The 26,195-nt window shown below is 39.9% G+C and overlaps 2 protein-coding genes and 1 long non-coding RNA gene across 3 annotated transcripts; 2 read left to right on the forward strand and 1 right to left on the reverse strand.

Moving 5' to 3' along the window:
• Positions 1–8,891: 8,891 nt before the first annotated feature.
• Positions 8,892–15,491, forward strand: LOC141761692 (hyaluronidase PH-20-like). Its single transcript, XM_074625246.1, has 6 exons — positions 8,892–10,369; positions 10,986–11,154; positions 11,235–11,453; positions 13,041–13,199; positions 13,756–13,845; positions 14,771–15,491. The coding sequence occupies exons 1-6, from the start codon at positions 10,158–10,160 to the stop codon at positions 15,209–15,211; spliced, it is 1,290 nt and encodes a 429-aa protein (XP_074481347.1). The 5' UTR covers positions 8,892–10,157; the 3' UTR covers positions 15,212–15,491.
• An 832-nt stretch (positions 15,492–16,323) lies between these two features.
• LOC141762145 (uncharacterized) lies at positions 16,324–18,697 on the forward strand. The gene is made up of 3 exons (XR_012592735.1): positions 16,324–16,461; positions 16,648–17,050; positions 18,548–18,697. It is a non-coding gene; the product is annotated as an uncharacterized LOC141762145 (long non-coding RNA).
• A 1,733-nt stretch (positions 18,698–20,430) lies between these two features.
• tmem229a (transmembrane protein 229A) lies at positions 20,431–24,298 on the reverse strand. The gene has a single exon (XM_074625529.1). It carries the CDS (start codon positions 23,777–23,779, stop codon positions 22,721–22,723), a length of 1,059 nt encoding a protein of 352 aa, XP_074481630.1. The 5' UTR covers positions 23,780–24,298; the 3' UTR covers positions 20,431–22,720.
• Positions 24,299–26,195: the final 1,897 nt, after the last annotated feature.

Genomic DNA, 26,195 nt, shown 5'->3' on the forward strand with positions numbered 1-26,195 from the left:
GGTCTACAGGTACAGAGCAGGAGGAAGAGGAGGAGAGAAAGAGAGAGAGGAGTGCGGTGCGTGAATAGCAGACAAGATAAGTGACAGTCGGAAACGAAGCAGCATGTAAAATTACGGTATTCTGGAAATTATAAGGTTTAGTATAATTATATTGAATAATTTAAGTGATATATGGGCACACATACTAATCATAGGTCAAAACAGCGCTAAATTTGGCTGAATTATAAAAAGGCAGAAGTGGTAAAATGAAGAGCGTTTTGGAGCCGAAAGAGCCGGCTCTTCTTGGTGAGCTGAGCCAAATGATCTGGCTCACTAAAAAGAGCCGGAATTCCCATCACTACAGAGAGCCAGCTCCATCCAACATGGCAGTGGTAGGACGAGTCCACTATCCGGGAAATGGGGTCCACACGTTTCCCCACCTGTGTCCCACATAATCACCGAGAGACAATTTCGGCACAAAAAATGTTGAGACGTTTACTCGTCAAGTGTTTTCAAAATAATATTCTGGTAAGTATTCAAGTTGGATAATTATGCTTAATAAAATTGTAATTCTCAGCACACTCCCCCCATGGAGATGGTTTGGTCCTGTCCGCCCCTGGCTTTTATATGGCAGGAATGTTGTGCAGAGTGCAGAATGGGAGGAGATAAGAAATAAGGTGCAAGTTGTGGAAGATAATGGCTTACAATGGTGCAGGAATTATTCAGCTGGAAATTAATGCAAAGCTAAGCCTACACTTTAAATGAATATGTGTTCACAAAAGAACCATGAATGGTAATAATGTGCTATTTAAATCTTGAAGTCAAAAGAGTTCATGGTTCAGCTACAGAGGTGTAATGTTATGATTTCCTAGATGATAAACACTCCCTGGGACATAAAATGATTTGCAACCCCTGAACTGAAATGCTTCTGGGACGATACACACTTTCATCGCAATAAACTATAAATAGCCTATAAATAAAGTGAAGCACAATTAAGACTGCTCCAGTTACTATACAGCCTCAGGGGGTAACACTGCCAAGTCTGACATGTTCCTCAAAGTGTACATTTCAGTGTGTTTCTCCACAATCATTGTCAGTTGAGACCTGAGACCACAAAAGTAAACACCCTGATTATTTCTGATGTATGGCACAATGTAAAGTAGCCTTTTCACATTTTAATCTTCACAATAAATAGCACATAGAGACACATACAGAGGCTACTTTGAGTATAGCCTTGAACAAGGGCAGCATATATATGATGGCTCATACATATTTTAGGCTACTAATGTGCCGAAGGGTGGTTGTAATACTCGTGCAACATGCTCAGTCAGGCTTATAAATGGGTGTTGTTTGCAGGATGGCTGATGTCTTTGACAGGTGATACAAAGAAAAGACTTTCCCTTGTGATAAATACACTCCAGAAGTGATTCTGCTATAGCCCATATTTGTGCAGCTTTTTATAAACATTTTATACTTTTTTTTTTTTAGATAAATTATTGCACAGTCCTACATATAAACTCATCTCATGTCTTTAGTGTTTCACCTAATGGCAGAGGTTCCTGTGTGTTTGCATCTCTTCAAGTACATGCTGTAACAATATATTCTTTACTTTGACTCTGTTTGTTTGCGTGTAAACATGAACATATGTGTACGATCACGTGAGTTTCTTGTGTGTGTGATGCATGCGTGCAAGAATGTGTCAGAAACTGAGGCCATTTCTCCCCTCTTGCCAGGTCAGTATGAGGGTAGAAAAAAGAGATGACAGCCTCAAATGTCACTAATAACACCTGTTGTGAATAACACTGCACATTAACCAAATTCAGCTTATGGTTATTCCTTAATTTCTGTACACTCAGGATGAATGTGGAAGCCAGACTATAATATATTGCCGTTAAAAAACAAAATATGCATTTTAGTTGTAATTCCCTGTATATTTGCATTATGTTATTCTTAGTATGCTTATATCAAAAGCTTTGGCTTTACATTTAAGAGTGAAAAAGTAAGTAAAGGGCAGGCTGATATTTAAGTGTGGACATGTAGATAAATTAATATCTTCCTACTCTCTTCTTGGTTAAATCTAATCCCCTCTCTATGCTTTGAAATCTCTCTGAAAAATGTAAACTCAACCTGTCCTATACATGCTCTTCACACTTACTTTCACCTCGCTCAACCTAATTCCCTGCTCTTTAACAGAAGTCTCGTCGGACTTGAAAAACCCGACAGACAGGCCAGAGAAACACCTCGAGAAACTCCACCTAACCTTGGCTTAGCGAGCTTTAGAAGTGTTAGAGATGACTCATCCTGAGTGAGTAGTTAAAAGAACAGTTGTTCATGCAGAAACGTGAAAACAATTTGCATTTTGGAGCAGTGAATGAGAAAAAGGAAGGGTGGGAGAAAGAAAATGTCACAGAGAGTGGGAAATAAGAGTGTGGGAAGGTGAAGCGTGTGTTTCAGTGGAGTGCGTAAAACCCATATTTCCCAAACACCGTCATAGCAAATATGCAATTACATCAGCAAGGAAGTACGTTGTTCGTCCACTGACGTATTGAGAAGGATACAGATACTCCATTCACAGAAATCCAATGATACTGACAGCTAGTACTGCTTGGTATGCACTTACTCACACAATGACAAGATAGCTGAATTGTTCCTTGTTTAAGACACCGAACTGACATTTCTGAGCAATGTCAACAAGAATGTGTGAGGTGTGAGCACGAGGAAGTCTTTTTAGTGCATGTGACTAAACAGTATGTTTACGTGTGCCTGTATGTGTTTGTAATGTATGTGAATTAGGGCTGTAAAATCGATTAAAATATTCAATCGTGAATAATTGCATGATTGTCTATGATTAATCGCGATTAATCACACATATTTTTCATCTGTTCAAAATGTACCTTAAAGGGAGATCTGTCAAATATTTAAAACTTGTGGATACATATGCTTGCTTTATGCAAATGTATGTATATATTTATTATTGGAAATCAATTAACAACACAAAACAATGACAAATATTGTCCAGAAACCCTCACAGGTACTGCATTTAGCATAAAAATATGCTCGGATCATAACATGGTAAACTGAAGCCCAACAGGCAACAACAGCTGTCAGTGTCTTGACTATGACTTGTGGCCACGTGGTTCACATATCTTGATGTCAGAGGTCAAGAGACCCCTTTGAAAATGGCCATGACAGTTTTTCCTCGCCAAAATTTAGCGTTACTTTGGAGCGTTATTTATCCACATTCACAACAAGCTAGTATAACATGGTTGGTACCGATGGATTCCTCAGGTTTTTCTAGTTTCACACGTTATTATCACGTTAACTTTGACAGCCTTAATGTGAATGTGTGGAATACTCTGCATTATCTAGCTGTTCATGCTGTATGTGTTCTGGGGGGTTTATGCAGACACACCTTCTGGGGCTTTACCCTTGTGAAACATTCATTTGACCCACTTTCCGCAACAAAAGAAACAGAGGTTACGAGAGAAGGAGAAAAGAGGACAACATGAATATTATATTTTGAATTCTAGAGGAAGACATCCCCTGCAGGCCTCTGCATGAATATTTCATAAACTTGGCCTTTTCACATCTCTTCATCGTTTTCTACGATGTGGATTTTTTGTGGAAATATCACGACGGGGTCACCTTAACAGAGATACGTTCAAACAGGCAAAGTATTGTGGTGTGCCTAGGGTGGCGTTTTGCTTTGTGATTCGGAATCAGGTTTGCATGCATACACACATACATACTGATTCACAAAAGAAAAGTCAGAAAAGGTTGGGAATGATTGCCAGAGTTAGACTTGCACCATCTGTACATCCTGACCACAAGATGGTAGCATTATGCTAGATATTATATCACTGATGCTGCTGGACAGTGCACTCAGCCCTCATGGTTACTATTTCAAATTACATTCGCCCAATATGTATCTTCAAAGCCTATATGGACTTCCTTTATTGCACTTTTATTCAGAGACTTTAAAACTTTTTTGGATGACATTAGTATATGTGGACTTCACTGGAGAGAAAAATGATCAAGGTTGGAAGTGAACTGGTTTAAAAAGGTCAAAACCTGCTCAAGTATTCCTCCATCCAGTCAGCATCATGACCCGAGGATTTTTTCACGACTTGAACCAGAAGCCGATCAGAGGTTCAAGTTATAAAAAGAGTGACTTCAGCCCTTTTCAGTAAGCTGCCTTAATGGCTGTGGATAATGTTTATCAATGAGGAAAACAGCAACAATACTCAGTGTTAAAAGAAGATAATAAACTGTACAAAGGATGGGCAAGTCATGGTGTGTCACACTTTGTTTTAATAAGGGATAAGACTCAATTTAGTTTCATTGTTTCGCTCACTGTCACAAATAAGTAACTCTCTGTTACTGTAACATTAATGGCATTAGGAATGTGGTTTAAGTCAAAGCAACACAGAAAACCAGTAAAGCAAACCCTCCCAAAACTGTTTGCTAATACATCCTGTTTGTTAATAAATAAATAAAATAATATTTGTAATGTGCAATATGGTGGACACCAATTAAGACAATTAAAAGCACAGGAAGAATAATTCAATTAAAAACAAATGCATTAACATAAAATTTCTGTTCAACTTTTGTTATTTTATTATTAATAAGTACTGTTAACATTATTATTATTACTGGTAGCTTAGCGTGACTGGCAACTTGTCCAGGGTACACCCTGGGTTACTTATGTTCCATATGAACGTCATCATAATATGATCCAAAATGGGATATGACTCTTGAGTGGGAAACTACAGTATGTGCGCAGGTGTGTTCTCAACTAAAGTCTCATAGTCGGTTCAGGTTTAATGTGTTGTTGTATAAGTTGTATAATTTTGGAAATAATTACTCTAATGGATATTGTGTTTCTTAGGCTAAGACCTGAGTGCACTTTGGGACGAAAAAATTATCACTTTATATAATATAATGCATTCTTATAGATGTAACAATCCCACGGTATACATACAAAAATGGTTTCCTTTAACCTAAAGGGGATTGCCGTGCATTTGACTCACTTATATTTAAAAATTACGTTTTTGACAGAAAGGTCAACACCCTATTGTGAGCTATTTGTGTCATTTAAAGTTGTTTCATCCCTGTGACAAGGTTGCAAATTTGGCAACACAATACCCTCCCTGTGCCATTGCACACACACCGTCATGCAACTAGGAGAATGATGAGAGATGATGATGTGGTGAGGAGTGACTGCCCAATCTGTTGGGGCAATTATCAAAGTGTGTTTTCCATCCTAACAATGGAGGTGGCGGTGTTGCAGTGTCATGGTTTGGGAGGAAAACAATGCAGCTCATGCAGCTATATGCAAATCAGTAGACGTGCACATAGTCAGGGCTTCCTTTAAAACTGCAGTGTGCTGTGGTAAACTCTTGACAATGACCAGCTGCAAGCCTATAGGAATATAAGGACATCTCATGTGTCTGTTTTCCCAGTGTGTAAAAAAAGACCTGATCATTTTGAGATTTGATCCATCAGCTGACTGCAAGGTAGGCTAACTATCTACTGTATCAAGAATGACAGAAAAGATAGAAGAGGTAAGAATACGTATTTTATGTTGCGTCAACACATAAAACATTTTTGTTTTGTCCCAACGTGCTTAATCCATGGTTAAGAAAAATAGATTAAAATCTCTGGTACTAAACCTTCCAGGCTTAGTGGGCAGTAACAGATACTGCATTGGAACTAACCTAATCTGATCTAATCTGATCTAATCTAATCTAATCTAATTTAATCTGGCCTTTAGTGGAGTGGTGTATGTTGTTTTAGTGCTGTTATAAAATATGGAAGAAAGGAAATGTTTTTCATATTTGAGCGATTTGTATGAAAAATTAAATGTGATCATCATCATACATATCCTATCTGGAGAGGAATTGATTTCTATGTTACACTATAAATCACTAACACTGAACACATTTCATCTTCTCTATAGACCTTTTCAAACTTGACAACATGAACATTCTAAATTGGCCCCTTTGTATTTCCTGTTGCAATGTAAAAAGTGAGATTTTCATGTCTTTTGTATTATAAAATGGGTTTAAGTGCTATGGCTGACTAACAGGAACGGGGAAAACCCGTCCTGCAAGATCATAAAGAGGAACACACAGAATGAAATATGAGATTAAGCTCTGCTATGTAATGGTGTTGATGCAGCAGCAGATGTCTTACTTAAAGGTCCCGTCCCATATTATAAAAAAGTGAGATTTTCAGTTTTGTTGTATTATAAAGCAGGCTTAAGTCCTATATAAATACTGTGAAAGTATCGAAACGCTCAATCCATAGAGAAATACACACAACCCGTATTCAGAAACTGTGCCTTTGAAACAAGCTGTCAGTATTTCTGGAAATTTGTGATGTCACAAATATACAATATATAGACTATCACAGTTTTAAATGTAAAAATCCAAAATGTGTCCCAGTTTATTTCCAGTTTCAGTGTATGTGAATGACATCAGCTTACAGGAAGTGAACATGGACCCAAGCTGTTGATTTTTTTTTTTTTTTTGAAGATTCATTTGAAATGTGCTAAAGCGGAGCGTTTCAGACAGAGGGTAAGTACAGGCATATTCAGGCAGACAGGATGAGGAAAATAAAGCTTCTTTTAAACATTACAGAATGTAAATATGTTCTAGTAGAAACCCAAAATACAAGTATGAACCTGAAAATTAGCATAATATGGGACCGTTAACTGAAGTTTATCTTAACAGAACACACACACAGACACACCACCCTCCTAAAAACAGCTACTGTTGTTCACACTGTGCCTCTAACTTGTGAAATAACCACCACCATTTGGTAGGCTATGACCCTGACCAGACACATAAACACATACAGGGTAAACAGTCCAGTGTTTACAATGTACATTTACTTGTAACATGGAGGTAAAACAAGCTATTATTAGTTGTATTTGAGTTATTTTGGACTGTAAACATCTCTGTGTGTGTCAGACCTTTTTTATTTTATAACATTCTCATAGAGAAGAGAAGTGCTGTTATTAATACCATCAGAATACTACTCCCATCTCGCCACCTAGGTGTTGAACTTTCCTGTCTCCTAGGAGGAGAATGTGCTGGCATGTAGCCTATTATGCAATTGTTTTCCCAACCAGGCTAACCTGCCACCCAACGGTGTTGTTATTTCACTGCTATGTAGAACAATTTACACCTGCTTGAATCCTTGATGGACGAGAAAAAGCAGCCAGAAATACTTGATAAATATTACATCGAAACAGCTGTTCCTGGATCTGATGAGCCACCATGTGGTCTTCACAAAATCACGTTAAAGCTATTATTGTACAACCTGTCATGAGTCCAAAGAGGATGGCATTACTGCACTGTAAACAATTGCTGTTCATTTACAGCAGGATTTCAACAGTATTAACCTGTTATTGCTAAAAACAGTGCTTTACTGTTAATACAAAAAGAAACCTGTTAAATTACGCTCATAGGCCGTTTTTTAACTGAACTATAATGCATTCTTAAAAAACAACACTTTACTGCTGATCAACTGTCTAAAGTATCATCAGTAACAGTTTCATGCAGCACTTTTATAATTCTGGGACCTGATCTGCTCATGTGAGGCTTGTACATTGTACATGATTGAAAATCAGTGAATTAGCTTCATTGTTCTTCACTCACATGTTGTTCTGGTTTGCATTCTGTGCTTGTAGCCAGCTATAGACAGACATTTTTGGGAAAAGTGTCAACAAGTCTATTATAGCCTTTTTCCTAACAAGTGCCTTTAACTGTATTTAGTGTGACTATTCCTATGTCTGTAACCTGCTAAGTCTATTCATCTAGGCAAAAAATAATGTTTATTAAAATGTATGTAAAAAATACAACCTAAATAGTGCATTAAAACAAATCAGTAAGATAATGTAAAAGAAAGGTGAAAAACAGCTATATAATGTATCTTTAAACAGTAAATTAACTGTAAAATACTGTGAAATTAATAAAAATAAAAACAGTTCAAACTGTATTTTTCATTAACAGTACAAAGCTGTAAATTTCAGCGACAGTATAATAATGTTAATTTTACACTAACATAAAGGCAAACCCTGCTGCCAGTTCTTTACTGTTATTTTACTGGGAAATTCTTAACAGTGTGTGCACGTTTGAAATATTGAGGGATGAGTGTCAGTTTAATCCCATTTGCTTTCACAGTCTCCATTGTTGTAATTACTTATTCATCCCATCACAGGTGACAAGCACTAGCATCAACACCAGTGCAATAACAATCTAATCTGCGTACTAATGCCCCACTCAGTGCGCTTCACTGTAAGGACAGTGCACATCCCCGTGACCTCACACCCAGGTGTGCCTTCCTCCTTGGCTCCAAGGCAAATTTGGCACTGTGCGATCAAAACAAGATATTTTCTGAGACAAACAACGAAGAGCATCCTTGTACCGGGCCTCTCCTCCCCTACCTACTGTATATCAGACTCTGTCATTTCTGAGAGGACGCTCCAGTCAACACATGTTATGGTGAGACGGGTCCACTGAAGGCATGTCCAGGTATTGTGTCTTTTTATTTTTTTAAGTTGCTTTTGAGTTGGTATTTTGTGATGTATGATTGTCAAGGTGGCTTATAGTCTTGATTTAGAAATGCTTCGCTAGATATAGAGATCAGTTTTACCTCCAGGATATCAAGCTCTGTTGTTTGTGTTTTGGAAGACAAGGAGAGGGAAATCATGCTAGACTTGGCAGATTTGACTAAGAAATCTGGGGAGAAAACTTTGATTTCTATCAGATTTCAGGTCCGAATTTTGAGCTGAGCAGAATGAAGAGAAAAGGAATTCAGATACTTTGGCATTAGGATGTGCATTTAATTTAAATGTGAATGATCGGACAAGTAGAAACAACAAATTCTGGGGCATTGGCTTCAAAAAGTGAACATTGACTTGCTTGTGTCATTACAGCAACATTGGCTACCAATATGCACACATTACTAGCATTTTAGACTGTTATACTGAGTTTGATTGGTTCTGTTTTTATTCTGCTTTTCTTCAGCCAGAGGAAAGGATGGTTTCAGTCACACAGAAGAGCATGCTGCTGCTACTCTCGCTCACCCTGTCAATCTTTCCCCCTCTGTCCATCTCTATCCTCCACGCTCTCACCGTCTCTGTCTGGCCTGTTCTCTCATTATCTGTCCCGACAACATCAAAAGCCTTTACCCCCTCTGTTGGTAACACCACTCCTGCAATCCTAAAGTCCTCCACCTCCACCTCCACCACCAGCCCGACGCCTTCATCAGAGGCTTCTACTTCTACAACTCCCTCAAAATCAACGTCAGCTACATCTACGCTCTTGGACCAAACATCCCCCAGAGACCTCGTCATATCCTCACCCTCACTTTACTTGCTACCTCACCCCAGCAAACATCTGACATCATCCCTCAAATCTATAGGACCACCTCTGTACAAAAACGTACCATGTCATTTGTCCAAAATGACTCGTGTGTCTTCTGAAAAACTTGCTAAACTGTTCCCTCCTTCCAACTCAACTTCACTTCCAAAAGGTTTGCCATGTCCCCCTCTGCCTCAAACTGCTTCAACCAAGCTTCCCCCTCCCGTTTCAGCATCATCATCATCATCAACATCCTCCTTTACATGGTTCCTGCCTTTAACCTCTAAAACATCACCCCCTCCTCTTACCAAAACTTCATCCATCCCTCTCCCCAAAACCTCGCCGTCTCCTCCTGAAGCGGCAGCCTCTCGTCCGCCTAGACCGCTTCCGCTTCCGCCTCCCCCTCTCCCTCACACCGCAGCTCCGCTGTTTGAGCACCAGCCCTTCATTGTTAGTTGGAACATCCCTAATCTGGTGTGTAACAGGTGCAACATCTCACTGGACACCTCGCCCTTTAAGGGAGTGGCCACACCTGCTAAGGTAAGCAGGGGACACATATTTGAATGTGAGACGAGTTATTTTAGTTACATTCAAATCCATGGTTGCAAAACACATGCTGCTGCACAGAGCTATTATGGAGGAACATTTCTAGGAAATTGCTACATGTTTTTACATGCACGCAAACAAAATTCTGTGTCTTGTTTCTAGATGATGCCAACACAGCAAAATGCATGAATATAATGAAATAATATCCATGTAAGAAAGAAGCCTCTTTCACTGGAGGTTATAAAGCTGTTCTTTTTGAAAATGTCATCTTACAAGTTGATTCACCTCGTCATGTTTCTGCTGCAGGTCCCAGGTCAGTTCCTGTCTCTGTTCTACACAGACCGTCTGGGTCTTTACCCACATGTAGACCTCGCTAGAAGGAAACTCCTCAATGGTGGCATCCCTCAGAGAGGTAACCTGAAAGCCAGCATGATCAAGGCCAGAGAAGATATTAACTACTACATCCCATCCAAGTGAGCGTACTGTACCTACCCTTTAATGTTTGACACATTTGTTACTGACCTTTAAAGGGCCCATATTATGCAAATTTTCAGGTTCTTACCTGTATTTTGTGTTTCTACTAGAACATGTTTACATGCTTTAATGTTCAAAAAAACTTTATTTTCCTCATACTGTTGGCCTGAATATGCCTGTATTTACTCTCTGTCTGAAATGCTCCGTTTTAGTGCATTTCGACGGAATTGTGACGAAATTGCAACAGAATTGTGTTGCTAGGCAACAGCTTGGATCCATGTGTACTTCCTATCAACTGATGACATTCACATACACTGCAACCAGGAATAAACTTGGACACATTTAGAATGTTTACGTTTAAATCTGTATAAAGGGTCTAAATATTGTATATTTGTGACATCACAAATGGACAGAAATCCTGACAGCTTGTTTCAAATGCAGAGTTTCTCAATACGGGCTGTGTGAATTTCCCTGTGGTTTGAGCGTTTCGATACTTTCACAGTATTTATATAGGACTCAAGCCTGCTTTATAATAAAAAAAACATGAAAATCTCACTTTTTTATAATACGGGACCTTTAACCTTTAATTTCTTCATCCTTCCGTCTTCCCTGCAGGACCAGCCGAGGCTTGGCCGTGATAGACTGGGAGGAATGGCGCCCCCTATGGGACAGAAACTGGGGCACTAAGACAATCTACCAGTCTTTATCTGTGGCACACACAGTGCAGTCAAACCGCTCCCTCACAGTGCAGCAGGCCACAGAGAGAGCCAAACAACAGTTCCAGGTCAGAAGATTAATAAAACACATGACATAGCGTGAACAGCTATTAAATACTGATTATTCTCTTCTTTCCTTCCATTTCAGGTAGCAGCTAAGAGTTTTATGTCAGGGATGTTGGCGATGGGCAGAGCAATGAGACCCAACTATCTCTGGGGCTTCTACCTGTTTCCTAACTGCTATAATTATGGCTGGGAGCAGCCAGACTACACCGGCCGTTGCTCCAAGGAGGTGAGGAGTCAGAACGATGAGCTGCTCTGGCTGTGGGAGTCCAGCACCGCTCTCTACCCATCCGCCTACCTGCAGGTTGGTTACACCAGTGCTTCCCAACCATTTTCCTTAAGGGACCCCTTTTCTATCATTGAGTAAACCGACGACCCCTGACTAAATGACCTATTTTAGGGGATATTTCATATTATATTCAATGCATAACAATAACAGTACAGAACAACTGATAAACTGTACAATTAACCCAAATAGTGAACGCAATAACTGCAGAAAGTTTGTGTAAAACGAGCGATTTGGATGAATTTTGAGCAGATTATTTGAATATTGCATCAGAGATGAGTTTTCCTGTTGTTTTTAGGGACTTTAATTACAATTCTCTGCATTGTGTATAATTAATTTTTAAAGTAATCATTTATCGGGAGTAACAACAGGTGTATAGAAACATACAAATAGAGCACAAATGAGTTGTATGGTTTTTCCTCCATATTTTGATATTTTTCCCTAAAAGCCCCCTCCCACCCAACCCTCACCCATTGCCGATACAAAAAGGATAAAGAACAAAAAACAAAGTTCAATTAAATTGAATATAATTAAAAAAATACACATTGACAGTAATGATAATTATAGGATAATTCCCAAATGGACAATTTAACTGTTAGTGGTCATTTCTGTAAATCAATAAATCAAATAAATCAAACTTTATGATGTCAATACAATCAATACAATTTAGCTGATGGAAAGAAATGCATTTCATATGCCATAAGTCCATTAGTCTGCCCAAATACACTATACGTTTGTGGTGGCAGTTTCTGTTAAAACAAGACACAAGCCAACTTGTCTTTCAAGTAAATTTAATAAGAAAAGCATCTGCAGATGGACTCATGATCACAGCCATCTGAGTGGGCTGTGGCAAGTGAGCCCCGAACACAAAAATAGTCAGGCCTTTATACATGCTAATACAAAACACACAGATAAGTGCAAAGTCATGAAAAAATAGTAAAGTGAATCATTATCCTTAAGTCAGCACAGAACAGACAACGGAGCATCACAAGACATAACAAGTATTTCAGCCCTCTGTTGTTTACAGTCACAGAAGACAAAACTGTCGCATCACTGTTTTAATGTTTATGGTGACAAGATCTGCTAGATGTGAGGCCCTGAGATTCTCTTAAAGGTACATGGTTAACTTTGGCCTATATGAAAATTTCCATTACACGTCCAAATAAAATTAAAACATATACTCCTTTTTTTTTTAAATTTAACAATCATTCATACTTAATAGGCTTTTTTTTTTTTTTTTTTTTTTTTTTTACAAATTCAGTGTCCAGTGGCGCTGCATGGGCCATTGTTCTAGCAGCTCTTTTCTATTTTTCAAGTTTATGTCTTAAATAATAATATAAACTTTTCTTCACAAAAGTGAATGAAATGCTGAGATATAGGCTGTAAAGTTTTCTTACACCACTTAAAATCAAGACAGCCTCGCGACGCCCCCGTGAAGCTTTGGCGACCCCTAGTGGGAGTAAGACCCCCCCAGGTTGTGAACCAGTGGCTTAGATAGTAGGCCAATTTTTCCTTTTTATAGATCCCTAATATTACTTCCAAAATTAAAATTACTCAGACATATTTTTTCCTGCATCTTGTCACTTGACACTGTCCCTGTGTCAGGTCTCTCTGGCAGACAATCCCAGAGCCGCCCTGATGGTGAGGAACCGTGTACAGGAAGCTGTGAGAGTCTCTGCTCTGCCCAGACGGAGTGGAACTGCGCCCGTGTTTGCTTACATGCGACCTGTTTTTGTCGACCAGAACAGACGCTTCCTCAGCCAGGTAAATGAGAGTCATTTAAATGCTGATTTGCAGCATGAGATGTCATTGGGAGACATTTATTAAAGGTGCAGTGTGTGGGATTTGACGATTCTTATTTTCAGGTGATTTATACACTAAAGAAAACATAATATTATATTCCATTTCTGCCAATAGATCCCCCTAAATGCTTCACACTGTTCCTTTAACGACGACCACTCTCCGAAAATAAACCAGTAATTGAATCCACTATTCACACATTACATTTATGAAACAACTCATTACTGAGTTGACCACACACTTGACTAGATTAGATACATCTTAGGTTACTTCTTCATCCCAGCAGTGAGGTGTTTCCTGCCTGAGGTCCAGTTTTAAGAGGAGTTTGGTTTCTTGGTGTAACAACACCCTGCTCAGATGGTAACCCTCACCTGTAATCCTTATCCTCTCTTCTCACCTTGTATGAGGAGTGTATTTTAGGGAAAGAAGAACAGTGTAAAAGTCTGCTCCATGCATACATTGTTTCGGTGTATCTATACAAAGGCAATAATAAAACATGTGTAACCATGTGTGTGTCCAGGGAGACTTGGTCAGCACCATTGGGGAGAGTGCAGCGGTGGGAGCGTCTGGCGCTGTGCTGTGGGGGGCCAGCGCTGACTACGATGACCAGGTAACATCACCCCACAGACCTCACAGGACAGTATACTGACGGCACATATAGTCAGACCAGAGACAATGTGTTCAGTTAGATGATATAGGAGCTTGTCTGTGACAATACCTGAGTGGCTCGGGTGCTGATGGATTGTGTTGGTTGGTAGTGTAACAGTATTAGTTAATCCACGGCAGGGAGGCCAGGATTATAGCTTGATGATAGTGAAGATACCTAACCGTGTAGAGTCAAGTTAATTAATAGTCTTACAGCTATTGTGTATTATTCAGTGCATTAGGTTGTTATTTTCATTATGCAATATTGTAATTATTTGAGCATCAATGTTTGTTTTTATACTTTCTGCACAGGATAAAGTAATGAGATATAACAGCTATATATACTAGCTATAATAGCTAATTGTCTCCTGGCATCAGCTTCATATTGAACGGATAAATATGAGAGTGGTATTGATCTTCTTATCTGGCAAGAAAGCTTTCAAGGGATAGCCAAACTATCCCCTTTAATGATAAGTGGGCATATCAATGGTTTGTATAGTTAATGAATGTTAGACATGCACTTTAATAGGTTACTCTATCAAAAAGTAAGCACAACTACAAGCCAAGTATACCTTTCTGTAGGCCTATAAGGCAAGAATACTTCATTATACTTTTCTTAAGTATATCTCAATCAAAAGATTAAGTACAAGTAGGCCTATAAGCCAAGTATACTTAGACTTTTCTGTATACTTGTCAGTATGAGCCAAGTATACTTATGTTTAAGTATATCTCTGATAAGTACATGAAAAGTAAACTGAAAGTATACTCTCTTATCTTAAGTTTAAAAGAAGTATACTAATAGCACACTTGACTTCATTTCGTTAAGGGAAATACTTTTTTCTTCTTGCCCTTCCTGTTCCTCCTTCCACTCTCTTTCCTTTGCTCCCCAGACGTCTTGCGCAGCCCTCTCATCCTACCTCTCCACCACCCTCAACCCGTACATCACCAATGTCACCGTGGCCGCCCAGCTCTGCAGCAACTTCCTGTGTCGAGGAAACGGCCGCTGTGTCCGGAAAAACTACAAGTCCAATCACTACCTCCATCTAAACCCCGAGAGTTTCAGGATCCTGCACGTTCAGAAGCGCTACCTTGTCCTTGGGAGACCTACGCTCACAGACCTGAAAGCTTTGAACAGGAGGTTCACCTGTCAGTGCTACACAGGACTGAGCTGCTCTCCCAGGACGAACAGAGAGCTGGCCAAGGCCCTGATATTTAGTGTGAAGAAGCATGGGCTGTACCAGAAGTTTCACACTCTGAATAAAGCTATGTTGCATGATATACAACAAGGAAGTATTACTAAGGACAGTATTAAAAAGAACATGGAAATTTAGCTTGTAATCAAAATGTTTGGTCATATTTCATTTTTTTCCTTAACTTAACTTCAACCGAAACCGTACATCCAGACCTGAGAACTATACCACCTCATCTATAGGCTATAATGCATGTATACAATAACCACTGACAGAATGTAACATGCTCCATATAGAGTTGCCAAAGAACAGGCGTTTGCCTCAAATCAAACCAACTTACAAACACGGTGCTGTTTTAGTTGTGACTATATTATCCTTGCTGTGTATTTGTATATGATTTGACTGTATATGTAAATAAATGAAACGAGACATGAGGCAGGAGTGTTGTTGGTTCTGTGTTGAACTTGCCTGTCACGACACAGAGAACAAAGGGTGACTGGGTATTGTGTGAAAAAAGAGTCCTGGTGGAAATTCAGTGTCAAAATATGATTAACCAAATTAATTGATTGGGCTTCATTCATATTCATAACACATATTTTTTTATTTAATTTATTTATTATTATTTTTCTATTTAATTACATTCTTCTTCTTCTTCTTGATGTTTTTGTTTTAAATTATGTCATTTGTTTTGTTATAGATAGATAGACAGATAGATAGATAGATAGATAGATAGATAGATAGATAGATAGATAGATGGATAGATGGATAGATAGATAGATGTACTTTATTGATCCCAAGTTGGGAAATTCTTGTGTTACAGCAGCAGGTTAACCAAGCAATGTACAGGAACAGTAAATACACAGTACTGTAAATATACATATCAACACCAGAGATAATATCTATTGTAAACACAATATAAAGAACATGTTATAATACACTATAAATATACAATATAATATATATAATAAAATATAAAATATGAACATAGAATAACTATAACATACTATATAGCAAAATGTGCAATGACATACTATATACATATATTTAAAAACAATAAAGAAAAAAAGAAAAAGAAAGAAATTCAGTCTCAAAAAGTGATTATCCAAATTAATTGTTTGGGCTACATCCTTACACAGGTGTTTTCACTTATATCGCCTGATTAGAGCTCCTCTCAGCTATGTGTGTTCATGTACAGACTGTGCTTGATAGGGATTTTTTTCTTTTCTTTTTTTAACTTTGTATATGCAGTTTTTTTAATTATTATTTTGCATGGTTTACTGAAGCTATACTTGAATGTGTGTAATATTGAAAACAGCCAGCAGATGTCGCCCTCTCACCACCAGGGGGCGCTGTCCGTCACGCTTCCTTTCGAGTTTCACAGAAGAAGAAGAGTAGCTAACCCAGAGCAGACACCCTCATTAAAAACATTTGTTTTAACTATATTCAAGGTGGGTTTGGTGTTACAAAAGGCACACATTGTTCAAGGAGATTGTTTCTCTTGATATGCAAAGGCTAGGGATGTACTTTGAGTCATTTGTTTAGTAGAAAACTGTTGAATGTGAGGTTATCAGCGTTAGGTAGGATCGTCTCAAATCGAATACTCTGCGGCGCACTGACCGGAAATGACGATCGCAACATTTTTTCCCGCGGCTAGCTACCCGCCAAAATATCTTCTGGAAAAAAAATGAAAGCAGAGTGGAAATTACGTTTCCAAAGTCGTCGCCTACGCCTACGATGTGTCCTCCTGTTGGCTGAAAATGCACCGGTATGTTTACTTATTGTATTGTTTTATTCTGTTATCTACGTCTGTTTGAATAGTGGTCGTGGCTCCGCCCCTTCCGCTACGTAGCCAAGGCGACAGTTGAGCGTTCCACACTCAACGATCTGACCGTTTTGAGTACAACATCCGGGTACTTTGAGTGCACTGCATTTTGCCGTACTTCCCAGTGTGAACACACTTATGCACTCAAAGTAGTAAGTGTAAGTACAGAAGTACGCGGATTGGAACACACAGATGCGTACAAGCATGTTTATTTCAGTAGTATTGTTTAATATGGGTTCCTTTTTTCAAGAGAAAGCAGGCTAAAAACCTTTGTTTTAACTAAACTGGGAAAAAAAAGTTCGGAAACTTGTGTTTGGTGGATTATTTCTCTGTTGTTACAATGCTAACTGGCATTGTATTTTACATCGTTGGAAAGCCTGTTTATTTACCTTCACAATGATGTCCAACTTGTAAGGATCATGCATTTGTGGGATGAGCAGCACAGCTAATTATGTGGGTAGCGCCCAAGAAAAATTTGCCAAAATGCTCTGTCAATGGTAAACAGTGTATTCTCCTGTTGGTGTTGACTCTTGTTTTGAGTTGTGTGGTGGATTGGATGATTGAACTCTCTATCAGTAACAAGGAACAAACAAGACATATTGGCTATTTTACACTTTATTCATGTAATACACCGTCAGGAGCCTCAGTAGCGGACGGAAGATCCATACGCAGCCACAACAGCCTGGCACCTCCTCCTCATGCTTGTCACCAACCTGGTCACACGTTGCTGTGGGATGGCGTTCCATTCCTCAACCAGGATTCGTTGCAGGTCAGCCAGCGTGGTTGTGTTGGTCACTCTAACATGTACAGCACGCCCAAGCTGATCCCACAAGTGTTGAATTGGGTTGAGGTCTGGACTCTTGGCAGGCCGTTACATTCTCTCTACTCCCACATTGTGGAGGTAGTCTGTGATAACCCTGGCTCTGTGTTGTCTTCTTGGGACGCCCACTTTGCGGTCTGTCTTTTACATCACCGGTTCCACGGAACTTGTCCTTCAGTTTGGAGGTGGTACTAGGGCTGACTCCAAATAATGCTGCAACTTTGTTTTGCGGAATACTAGGCTTCAACTTGCCCTATTGCACGGGCCTTATCCAGATTAGATAAACGTGGCATGCTGATGCTTGGAGCAGACACCAAAGATCACTTTAGTAGGGCGCAGCACCCAGCAGCCACCATGCACACAAACAAAGCAAGAGCTCAAAACAACACCAGCATGAGGAGGCGGTGCCAGGCTGTTGTGGCTGCATATGGATCTTCTACCGCTACTGTGGCTCCTGACGGTGTATTAAATGAATACAGTGTAAAATATCCAATACGTCTTGTTTGTTCCTTGTTACTGATAGAGAGTTCAATCATCCAATCCACCAAACAACTCAAAACAAGAGTCAACACCAACAGGAGAATACACTGTTTACCATTGGCAGAGCATTTTGGCAAATTTTTCTTGGGCACTACCCACATAATCAGCTGTGCTGCTCATCCCACAAATGCATAATCCTTACAAGTTGGACATCATTGTGAAGTTAAATAAACAGGCTTTCCAACGATGTAACATACAATGCCAATTAGCATTGTTAACAACAGAGAAATAATCCACCAAAAACAAGTTTCCAAACTTTTTTTCCCCCAGTTTATATTCAAGTTGTCTGTTGCAGTTATTTGGTGCACCCCGACATCATTTACTGACAGAAGGGGCAGCATCACACATCCAGCAGACGTGGAGCAACATTAGCATTCGTTTGGGGACGTGTTTCGAATGTAAGTAGTAATATTCAATCTTCTTTTCACTCTGTTTTGGTCTCTAATTCCTGAAAATCAATAATAATAATAGCTAACTTTGCTTTGTGTTTGGTATTTAGCAGTGTTTATTGGAGCTTTTTTTTCCTGAAAAAAGCTGTCAGTTGTTACTGGAAACGGTGTTGATGAGAGCTGGGGTGTATAAATGTACAGTAAATGTGCTGTAAAGCCCAAACAAACAGCTTAAAATAGCTAAAAAGCAGCAGAGAGTAGTTAACTAAGTTTCTGTGTGTTTGTCTCTAATAGTGTCCACTTTCACATTACACATATTAACCATTTGATTCAATGTTGATATAAAAAGTATTGAGTAATGGAACCTTACAGGTTTATGGACTAGTCAACCTACATGACAGAAAGATTACTTTTTCAGGTGTTGTATAAGTGAAGGTGCGGTTAATGCTGATGCTGCATGTCACTTCTTGTTTTCATCTACATGAAAGCATGTTTTCAGCTTGCACACAGCAGTAATATACCATACTTCTGAGTGAGAGTGCTAACGAGTCTTTATGGATGAGTTAGTTTATAATATTCCCATTGTGGTGTTGTCAGCAGATACTGTAGGTCATTGGTGTATTCATGGTGTCCTCTGGGAGGTAAAGCGTGTGAGGATTTATGTGTTGTGCTTGTGTCAAAATGATCTCCAAGGTGTTTTTTAAAGAGAGAAGACAGGTTGATGCAGTACGTTCTTGGTTATGCAGCCTGGTTTTAACCACTTACAGCTACTTGTGATGCTACAGTGAGCATCAGAACATTTGCCTACAAGTTCAGCAGACATCAAATAAATGTTTAAAGTGTGGGCTTGTGGTTGAACCGTCTTTGTTCCGCCCTGTATTGTTTAATTTGTTTCATTTATTACAACAGCATTGTCAACAAGGAAGCAGTACGGATAGATAACACAAATAGCTTTTGTGTGTACCAGGAACTGTTCTAGTTTGGAAAGCTAACTTACAGGCATGAAGCCAACAATACCTGTCATGTTGTTTTTGTCTTTGGACTTTGCTTTTGCTGAGACTATTGTTTCATTCCTGAGCTCAGATATGTTTACAGTTATGAGTCAGCCTGAAAATAGGTTGCAGACCTTTTTTTTGTTGGTCGCCTATGATGATAGTGGATGTTTTAACAGAGCTAAAAACACCCAGGGGCACCAAATGAAAAGAAAGAGAACCTGAACTGATCCTCCGCCAGGCAGGCTCGCTGCTCGGCACACACACACACACCTCTCTCACACACACTCTCTCACACACACACTCTCTCACACTCACACACACACACACCACACTCACACACACACACACACACACACACACACACACACTCACAAGTTTGGTCTTTTTTTTTTTTTTTTTAAATTATTGAATAACACAACACAAAGTAAAGTATGATTAAAACAGTTTGGCTGTGGAAAAATCTTAAAGATGTACAAAGGCGTTCACTCTGAGGTGAACGCCTTTGTGAATGAAATGTTGAAGAACCTCTTTAGCTGCCAAGTGTTACAGAATAACAGCCAACAGTCACACCAGTCACAGGTAGGGCTAACTTTAGCGCTGTAAACGTTAAGCACTAGATGTATCAGTTCTGACCTGGTTTTGAAATAAGTTTTGACACCTCTTTCTGTTGATAACATAAATGAAAAGCTATAATGCTTGTGCCAATTACCCTTCTAAATATGTGCAGAAAAAAATGCAATTTGATTCCTTTATAAATCACCCGCTGACAAGAAGAAAATCTCATTTGAAGAATCCCAAGTGAATGATTTTAATATATTTAATGATGTGTAACAACTTCAGTGTCGCTCCCACAGCATACAAGGAAATATAATCATTAATTTTGCCTTGTATAAAGTATCAGATTACTGAACCCTCAAAACACACCCAAATCTAACAGATTTAAAATTCATTCAAGCTTTGCATCCAGCAAATCACAAACTTATCTAAACATTCAAAAAATACTACTCATTCCTACAATAAGTCAAAACAAATGATCAGAATTTAGAGTTGTGATTAGAACAAAATGTTTTTCTAATTGTAAAGAAATTATTATAAATGACACGATTGATTAAAATGCCACTGTGGGAGTGAAAACAGCTTCAACTGCTGGCAATGCAAAAGTCCAAATGACGGTTACCCAACGATGTGACTTGTATAGAGTCGACAAGATGGCTAAGATTAACCAACATTTGTTTAGTCACAGTGTAAGGTACTTAGATTAGTTTGTTAATAAGGCATAAGACCGCTGTAAAGCAAATTTGGGTGTCAGAATATGCACAGTGTACACAGCTGGAGTTTATTTAGGGAATATTTAACTTGGTGGAACCGGTGTTGTTCAGATAATGGAATGAACGCAACCTCACGGACTGACCGTCGTTAGTGCTGATGGTTAAAATATTTCGGTAATAATCATTTGCAAAACACTGCTGTACTTCTAATATCAAAAATTGAGCCTAGGGATACCGAGCCTTGTTTGTTTGTTTGTTTGAGTCTGGTCGACTCCGTTTGCACAGGAAGGCACTCCAGCAAAGTAACGTTTGGTTCATAAAAGATTCACAGTAAAATCTCCCTCCTCTCCCTCCTCTCGCTCCACTATTACTGGGTTTATCTCTACTCTAATAGTTGCCATGCATTAGTCGGGGGTGTCATATCAACAAGATGAGTGAAAATAGGGAGTTTGATTCAAAAAGAAAAAAGAGATGAGCATTTGAAAATGGATTGCTTGCATGAAAGAAGATGGTTACTGTCCAGTTGTTTATACGTCTTCTCTGTCTTGAAACTACTGCCTTTTGAATATCAAAATATCTAATCCATAAACCTTTCAGATGTTATTTTATTTGTATTTTTTTTAGCATGCAGATGTGAGCTACAGTTAAAGCATGCCAGTGCATATGTAAATGACACAATCGATCCAACCTGCCACAATGCATGTAATGTGTAAGATGGCAAGTCTGCCGCTGCAGTCGTTCAAAAAAAACGGAATATTCACATTTCCAAAGTCATGAAGACTTGTAAAATATTACAACTACATCAGATAGATAAAAAACGGCAGTAATTGAATTCAAACAGATTAGGTGAACAATTCAAGGTCAGCTGTGTTTTATTTTTATTACTGGACTCAGAAATATTAGGCGTTGCAGACAAAGTGAAGTAACCAGACTACAAATTTCAGCATCTGTTGTCATGGCAACATGTTGCTGAACAACTGTCCAAAGAGTCAAAGTATCTGAAATACTTTAATATGTGGACAAACGCAACAGCCCCAGACCTATTTAGGCCAAATTGGTCCCACATTATAGCTCTTGCACTTCTTGATGAATATCGTCTTTTTCCATCAAATCAGTTTGATTTGATGACTATTAATTAGAATAAAATAACGCCTGCTTGTTTCTTCAGTGGTCTTATATAAGCCAGTCTTTCCTTAGGAGTTAAAGGGACTGTTTGTAACTTTTTACACGTATAAATCTACCGGGTCGCGCTTGCATATGCGCGCTCGCATATGCGCGCTCGCATATGTTAGTTTGTTGTAATGTCAGTTTAGCTCTGAGAATATCTAGTAAATGTACAGTGGACGTTTGTGCAGAAACAACTGCTGCAGCTCCTCCAGACCAACAGAGGTTTCCCGTGTCTTGTGAAGTGACGGGGCTCCGCAGCGAGAAACGTTATCGTCTCCGACCGGGTGCCGGTGTCTCCCTGCGGGCGCAGTCGGGAGACGATAACGTTTCTCTTCCTGCTTCAGCCCCGGCACCGATCCGCCGGGGCTGAAGCAGGGAAAGCCAACACTAGGATCAGCATTGATTCATGGAGAGACCTTCGTCTGGTCAGCTAACATTACTGCCAAACAGCTGAAATATAGAGTGATATTGTGGTTTTAGCTGACGTGTGTCGCCTCACTGTTTTGAGCGATGCTCGTTCATGTCTATGTAAAGCGAGCAAGCGCGAGCCCGACGCTGACTTTCGTTAACTTAACGGCCACAGGTGTTGCTTTTAACAAGCATTTCTGAAAGTTACAAACAGTCCCTTTAAAACATCCAAAAAAAAAAGTTAAAGTTGTTTTTTCTCCAGCTGTCCATTGACTTCTCCATTCTCACTCGAACCATCCACATCTTTGGTGCACTTGATTCTCAGCAGCACATTAGACAGCACGTCCTGAAACAGGCTGAGGCAGACCCAGCCCGGCAGGTAGAGCAGGGTGATCAGTCCCATGAAGTTGTGAGAATAATGGGAGTAGTCCCAGGAGCAGGCTCCGAACTGCCTCAGCACCAAACCCCAGGAGAGCTCCCAGGCGTAGATGAAGCCGACGTAGATGGGGAGTCTCCTCAACGTCCCCCAACCTCGCCTGAAGTGCAGGTGGAGGTAGAGCTTCTCCACCACGAAGCTGCAGCTGCCGTACATCAGGAAGGACCACAGGGACGTGTGGCCGCTCAGGGTCCGATCAGACTTCTCCACGAGGTTGAAGATGGAGGTGAAGATCACCTCGTCCAGGAGGCCTTGCATGCCAAAGAACAAGAAGCGCACGATGCCGGGGAGACCGTGGAGAGGCCACCGAGCATCACCTCTCTCCTCTGGGATTGGTTTGCTTTGGAGGAGGTCTGGGTGATACTGCAGCTTTGACATCCATTTGTGAAACACCTGGGAGAAATACAGAGCCAGGATGTAGTGCACCATCAGCTGTTTGCCAGACACCACCCTCACCTGCTCGGTCAGAGTGTTGATGTTCCCGATGAGGATCTGCAGCCCGATGTACACAGACGGGTAGAAAACCAGGTGGAACACCACAGGCCGACCAAGGAAACACCTCTTCTGAGAGTAGATCTTCTCCAGAGCAAAGTGGGTCAGTGAGTGCATGATGCAGAGATACGGAGAGGAGAAGCCCACCAGTTTCAGGTCCCGATGGGTTAGAAAACCCTGCACCGATGAGAGCAGGACATCCAGAGTCACGCCGTGCATCCCGTAGAAATAAAGCCGCATCCATCGCGGTAGCTCCCGCAGAGACTCCCCCGCGTTCTCCGTCTCTCCGGACGGTTCTTGTTGCGTTTGCGTCTCTTTCAAGCCGCCGGTGGGGTCTCCTGAGCGACCGCCGTCTCGACACCGACTGGCCATGATCAGTTCACTTTGTGTGGAGAGATTCTGTCTTCCTACACATTGTTTGTTCCGCCGACGCTGCAGAGCATCTCCTCCTGCAAACTGCACGGAGCGACTGATGCTGCGTTCAAGGGCTCCTCGGAAAAAATATGTTTTTGTGAACCAAAGCTTGTGAAATCCAACTCGAGGACAAACAAACAAAATCTGGGACAAAGAGTATGTTTGTGTGCCTCACCACATCAGATCTGCTCCCTCTACAGAGTCTTTCAAAAGCACAGCTCAAGACCCACCTCTTTTCTTTGGCTTATTTATTGACTACATTGAGGGCGTTTTATATTTTAATAATTTATTTATTTATTGTTTTGAATTGAATGTGCTACTTATTTTGTACTGTAATTACCTTGTGCCTTTAATACCTTTTTTCTTTTCTTAAAGCTGACTCGGTGTAAACTGCTAAGAAGTCCAATGTACTTATAGGTGCAAATGGCAAATAAAACTCTTGAATCTTGAATCTATTGACCATAACGCATTGTGTGTGCATGTATAGGATGACCAGAGCCCAACAAACCAAATGTGGGACAAAGAGTATGTTTGTGTGTGACAATGTGGGACACGCTACCAAGGCCGAGAGTTAGTCTACAATTTTTGATATGTCTATCTAACTTAAATAATAAACATTTCTCTTCTGCGTCTTATCTTGTAACCTCCCTATGCTAACTTCTGATTACATTTAGTGTTATTGACCATAACGCACTGTGTGCATGTAGGGCAAGGGTCAGCAACCTGAGGCTCCGGAGCCACATGCGGCTCTTTAGCTCCTCTCCAGTGGCTCCCTGTGGATTTTTTTTTTTCAAGATTTGTGGAAATGAATAACTTTATTTGTTTACATTTTCATTTTTATTTATCATTGTTGTAGGTCTATGGTACGACAGTACGACGGAGTATTAGGGCCACATTGAGGAAAATAAAATAAATCTGAGATTTCGAGAATAAAGTCATAATATTATGAGAATAAAGTCAGAAGTTTACGAGAAAAAAATCGTACTATTATGAGAATAAAGTCATGATATTAGTATGCATATGTATAATAGTATATTAGTAGTAATTTTACAAGTAATTTTCTTTTTTTTTAAGTTATGACTATTCTCTTTAAATTACAACTTTTTTTCTCGTAAAGTTATGACTTTATTGTCGTTATATTACGACTTTTTTTCTCGTAAATGTATGACTTTTTTCTTGTAAAGTTATGACTTTTTTCTCGTAAAGTTATGACTTTATTCTGGTAATATTTTGAGACAAACGTTTCTTCTGAGATTCACATGTTTTGTGTCACTTCATGTGTGAAATTGAAAAATAACTGCAAATTTCACAAGTAGTTTCACAGTAGCAAAGACGGTGAAATGTCAACCTGCACTTGACCTCAGTGTGTGCAGTTTGACTGACAGCAAACACAGCCCCTGCTTTCTTCACAGCCAATTGGATAAAAGCCAGATTTAAAAAAAGTATCTGTTCTGCAGTGGTTTGACTTTTGAAAACTAGAGCCAATGAAAATGTGGGACATCGTCTCAACACGTGGGACAAGGGATACAAATGCTGTGCAGTCCCTCATAAAGTGGGACACCTGGTCACCCTTTATTGCACCAACAAAACCAAAGAAAATTCCTAGTGTATACCTCTTACACCTGGCAATAAACACGATTCTGATTCTGATTCTGATTGTGCATGTCGGGAATAATCTGTTACATTCCTTTAACCTTTTCCTCTGATTTATAGCAGCGGTTTCACAGCCATAGGCTCACCTTATCTGGATGAACCAAAGTTGACCTATCCTCCTTCCCTTGTGCCTCTTTCTTATCTATACTCTGCTTACGTCATATACCCGCTGAGCTTTATGTAACTATAGTTTGTAATCTTCTTCCTTGCCTTTGTGTGCACATTGCCACACTAGTTTGCCTGTTACCATCACTAAAGCTTAGTTTATACTCGTGCGAGAACCCTTGGCGCGGGCCTCTGTAGATGGCGTGCGTGCTACGAGCATGCACAGAGGCGTTTATGCTCAACGTATTGTTCGTTGCAATATGCTCCGAAACGCCGGGGGGGCGTACAAACAAAATATTTTGAATATTCTGTGGATAAGCAAGAAGTTACAAGTGCAAGTGCCGCGACAACTTGCGGAGCCTTCGCACTCCACGCGAAAGCCGCGATGACGTAATTTTCTGGCGCGTGCACCTCGCGCCGGCTTCACTTCGGCGAGCATGAACCCCGCTTAACTGTCGATCTGCAGAAAAGTTTGAACCTATGGCGGGACGTGAGCTGCGCCTCACATGTTCGTGCATTTGTGTCTTCGTAAAAAACATCCACAGGGTTCCTTTAAATTGACTCATCAAAAGCTATGTGTCATCATTTCTCTGTTTGCTGATGTATGTGCAATGTG

The sequence above is a fragment of the Sebastes fasciatus genome, chromosome 23, assembly GCF_043250625.1.
Source record: "Sebastes fasciatus isolate fSebFas1 chromosome 23, fSebFas1.pri, whole genome shotgun sequence".
NCBI lineage: Eukaryota > Metazoa > Chordata > Actinopteri > Perciformes > Sebastidae > Sebastes > Sebastes fasciatus.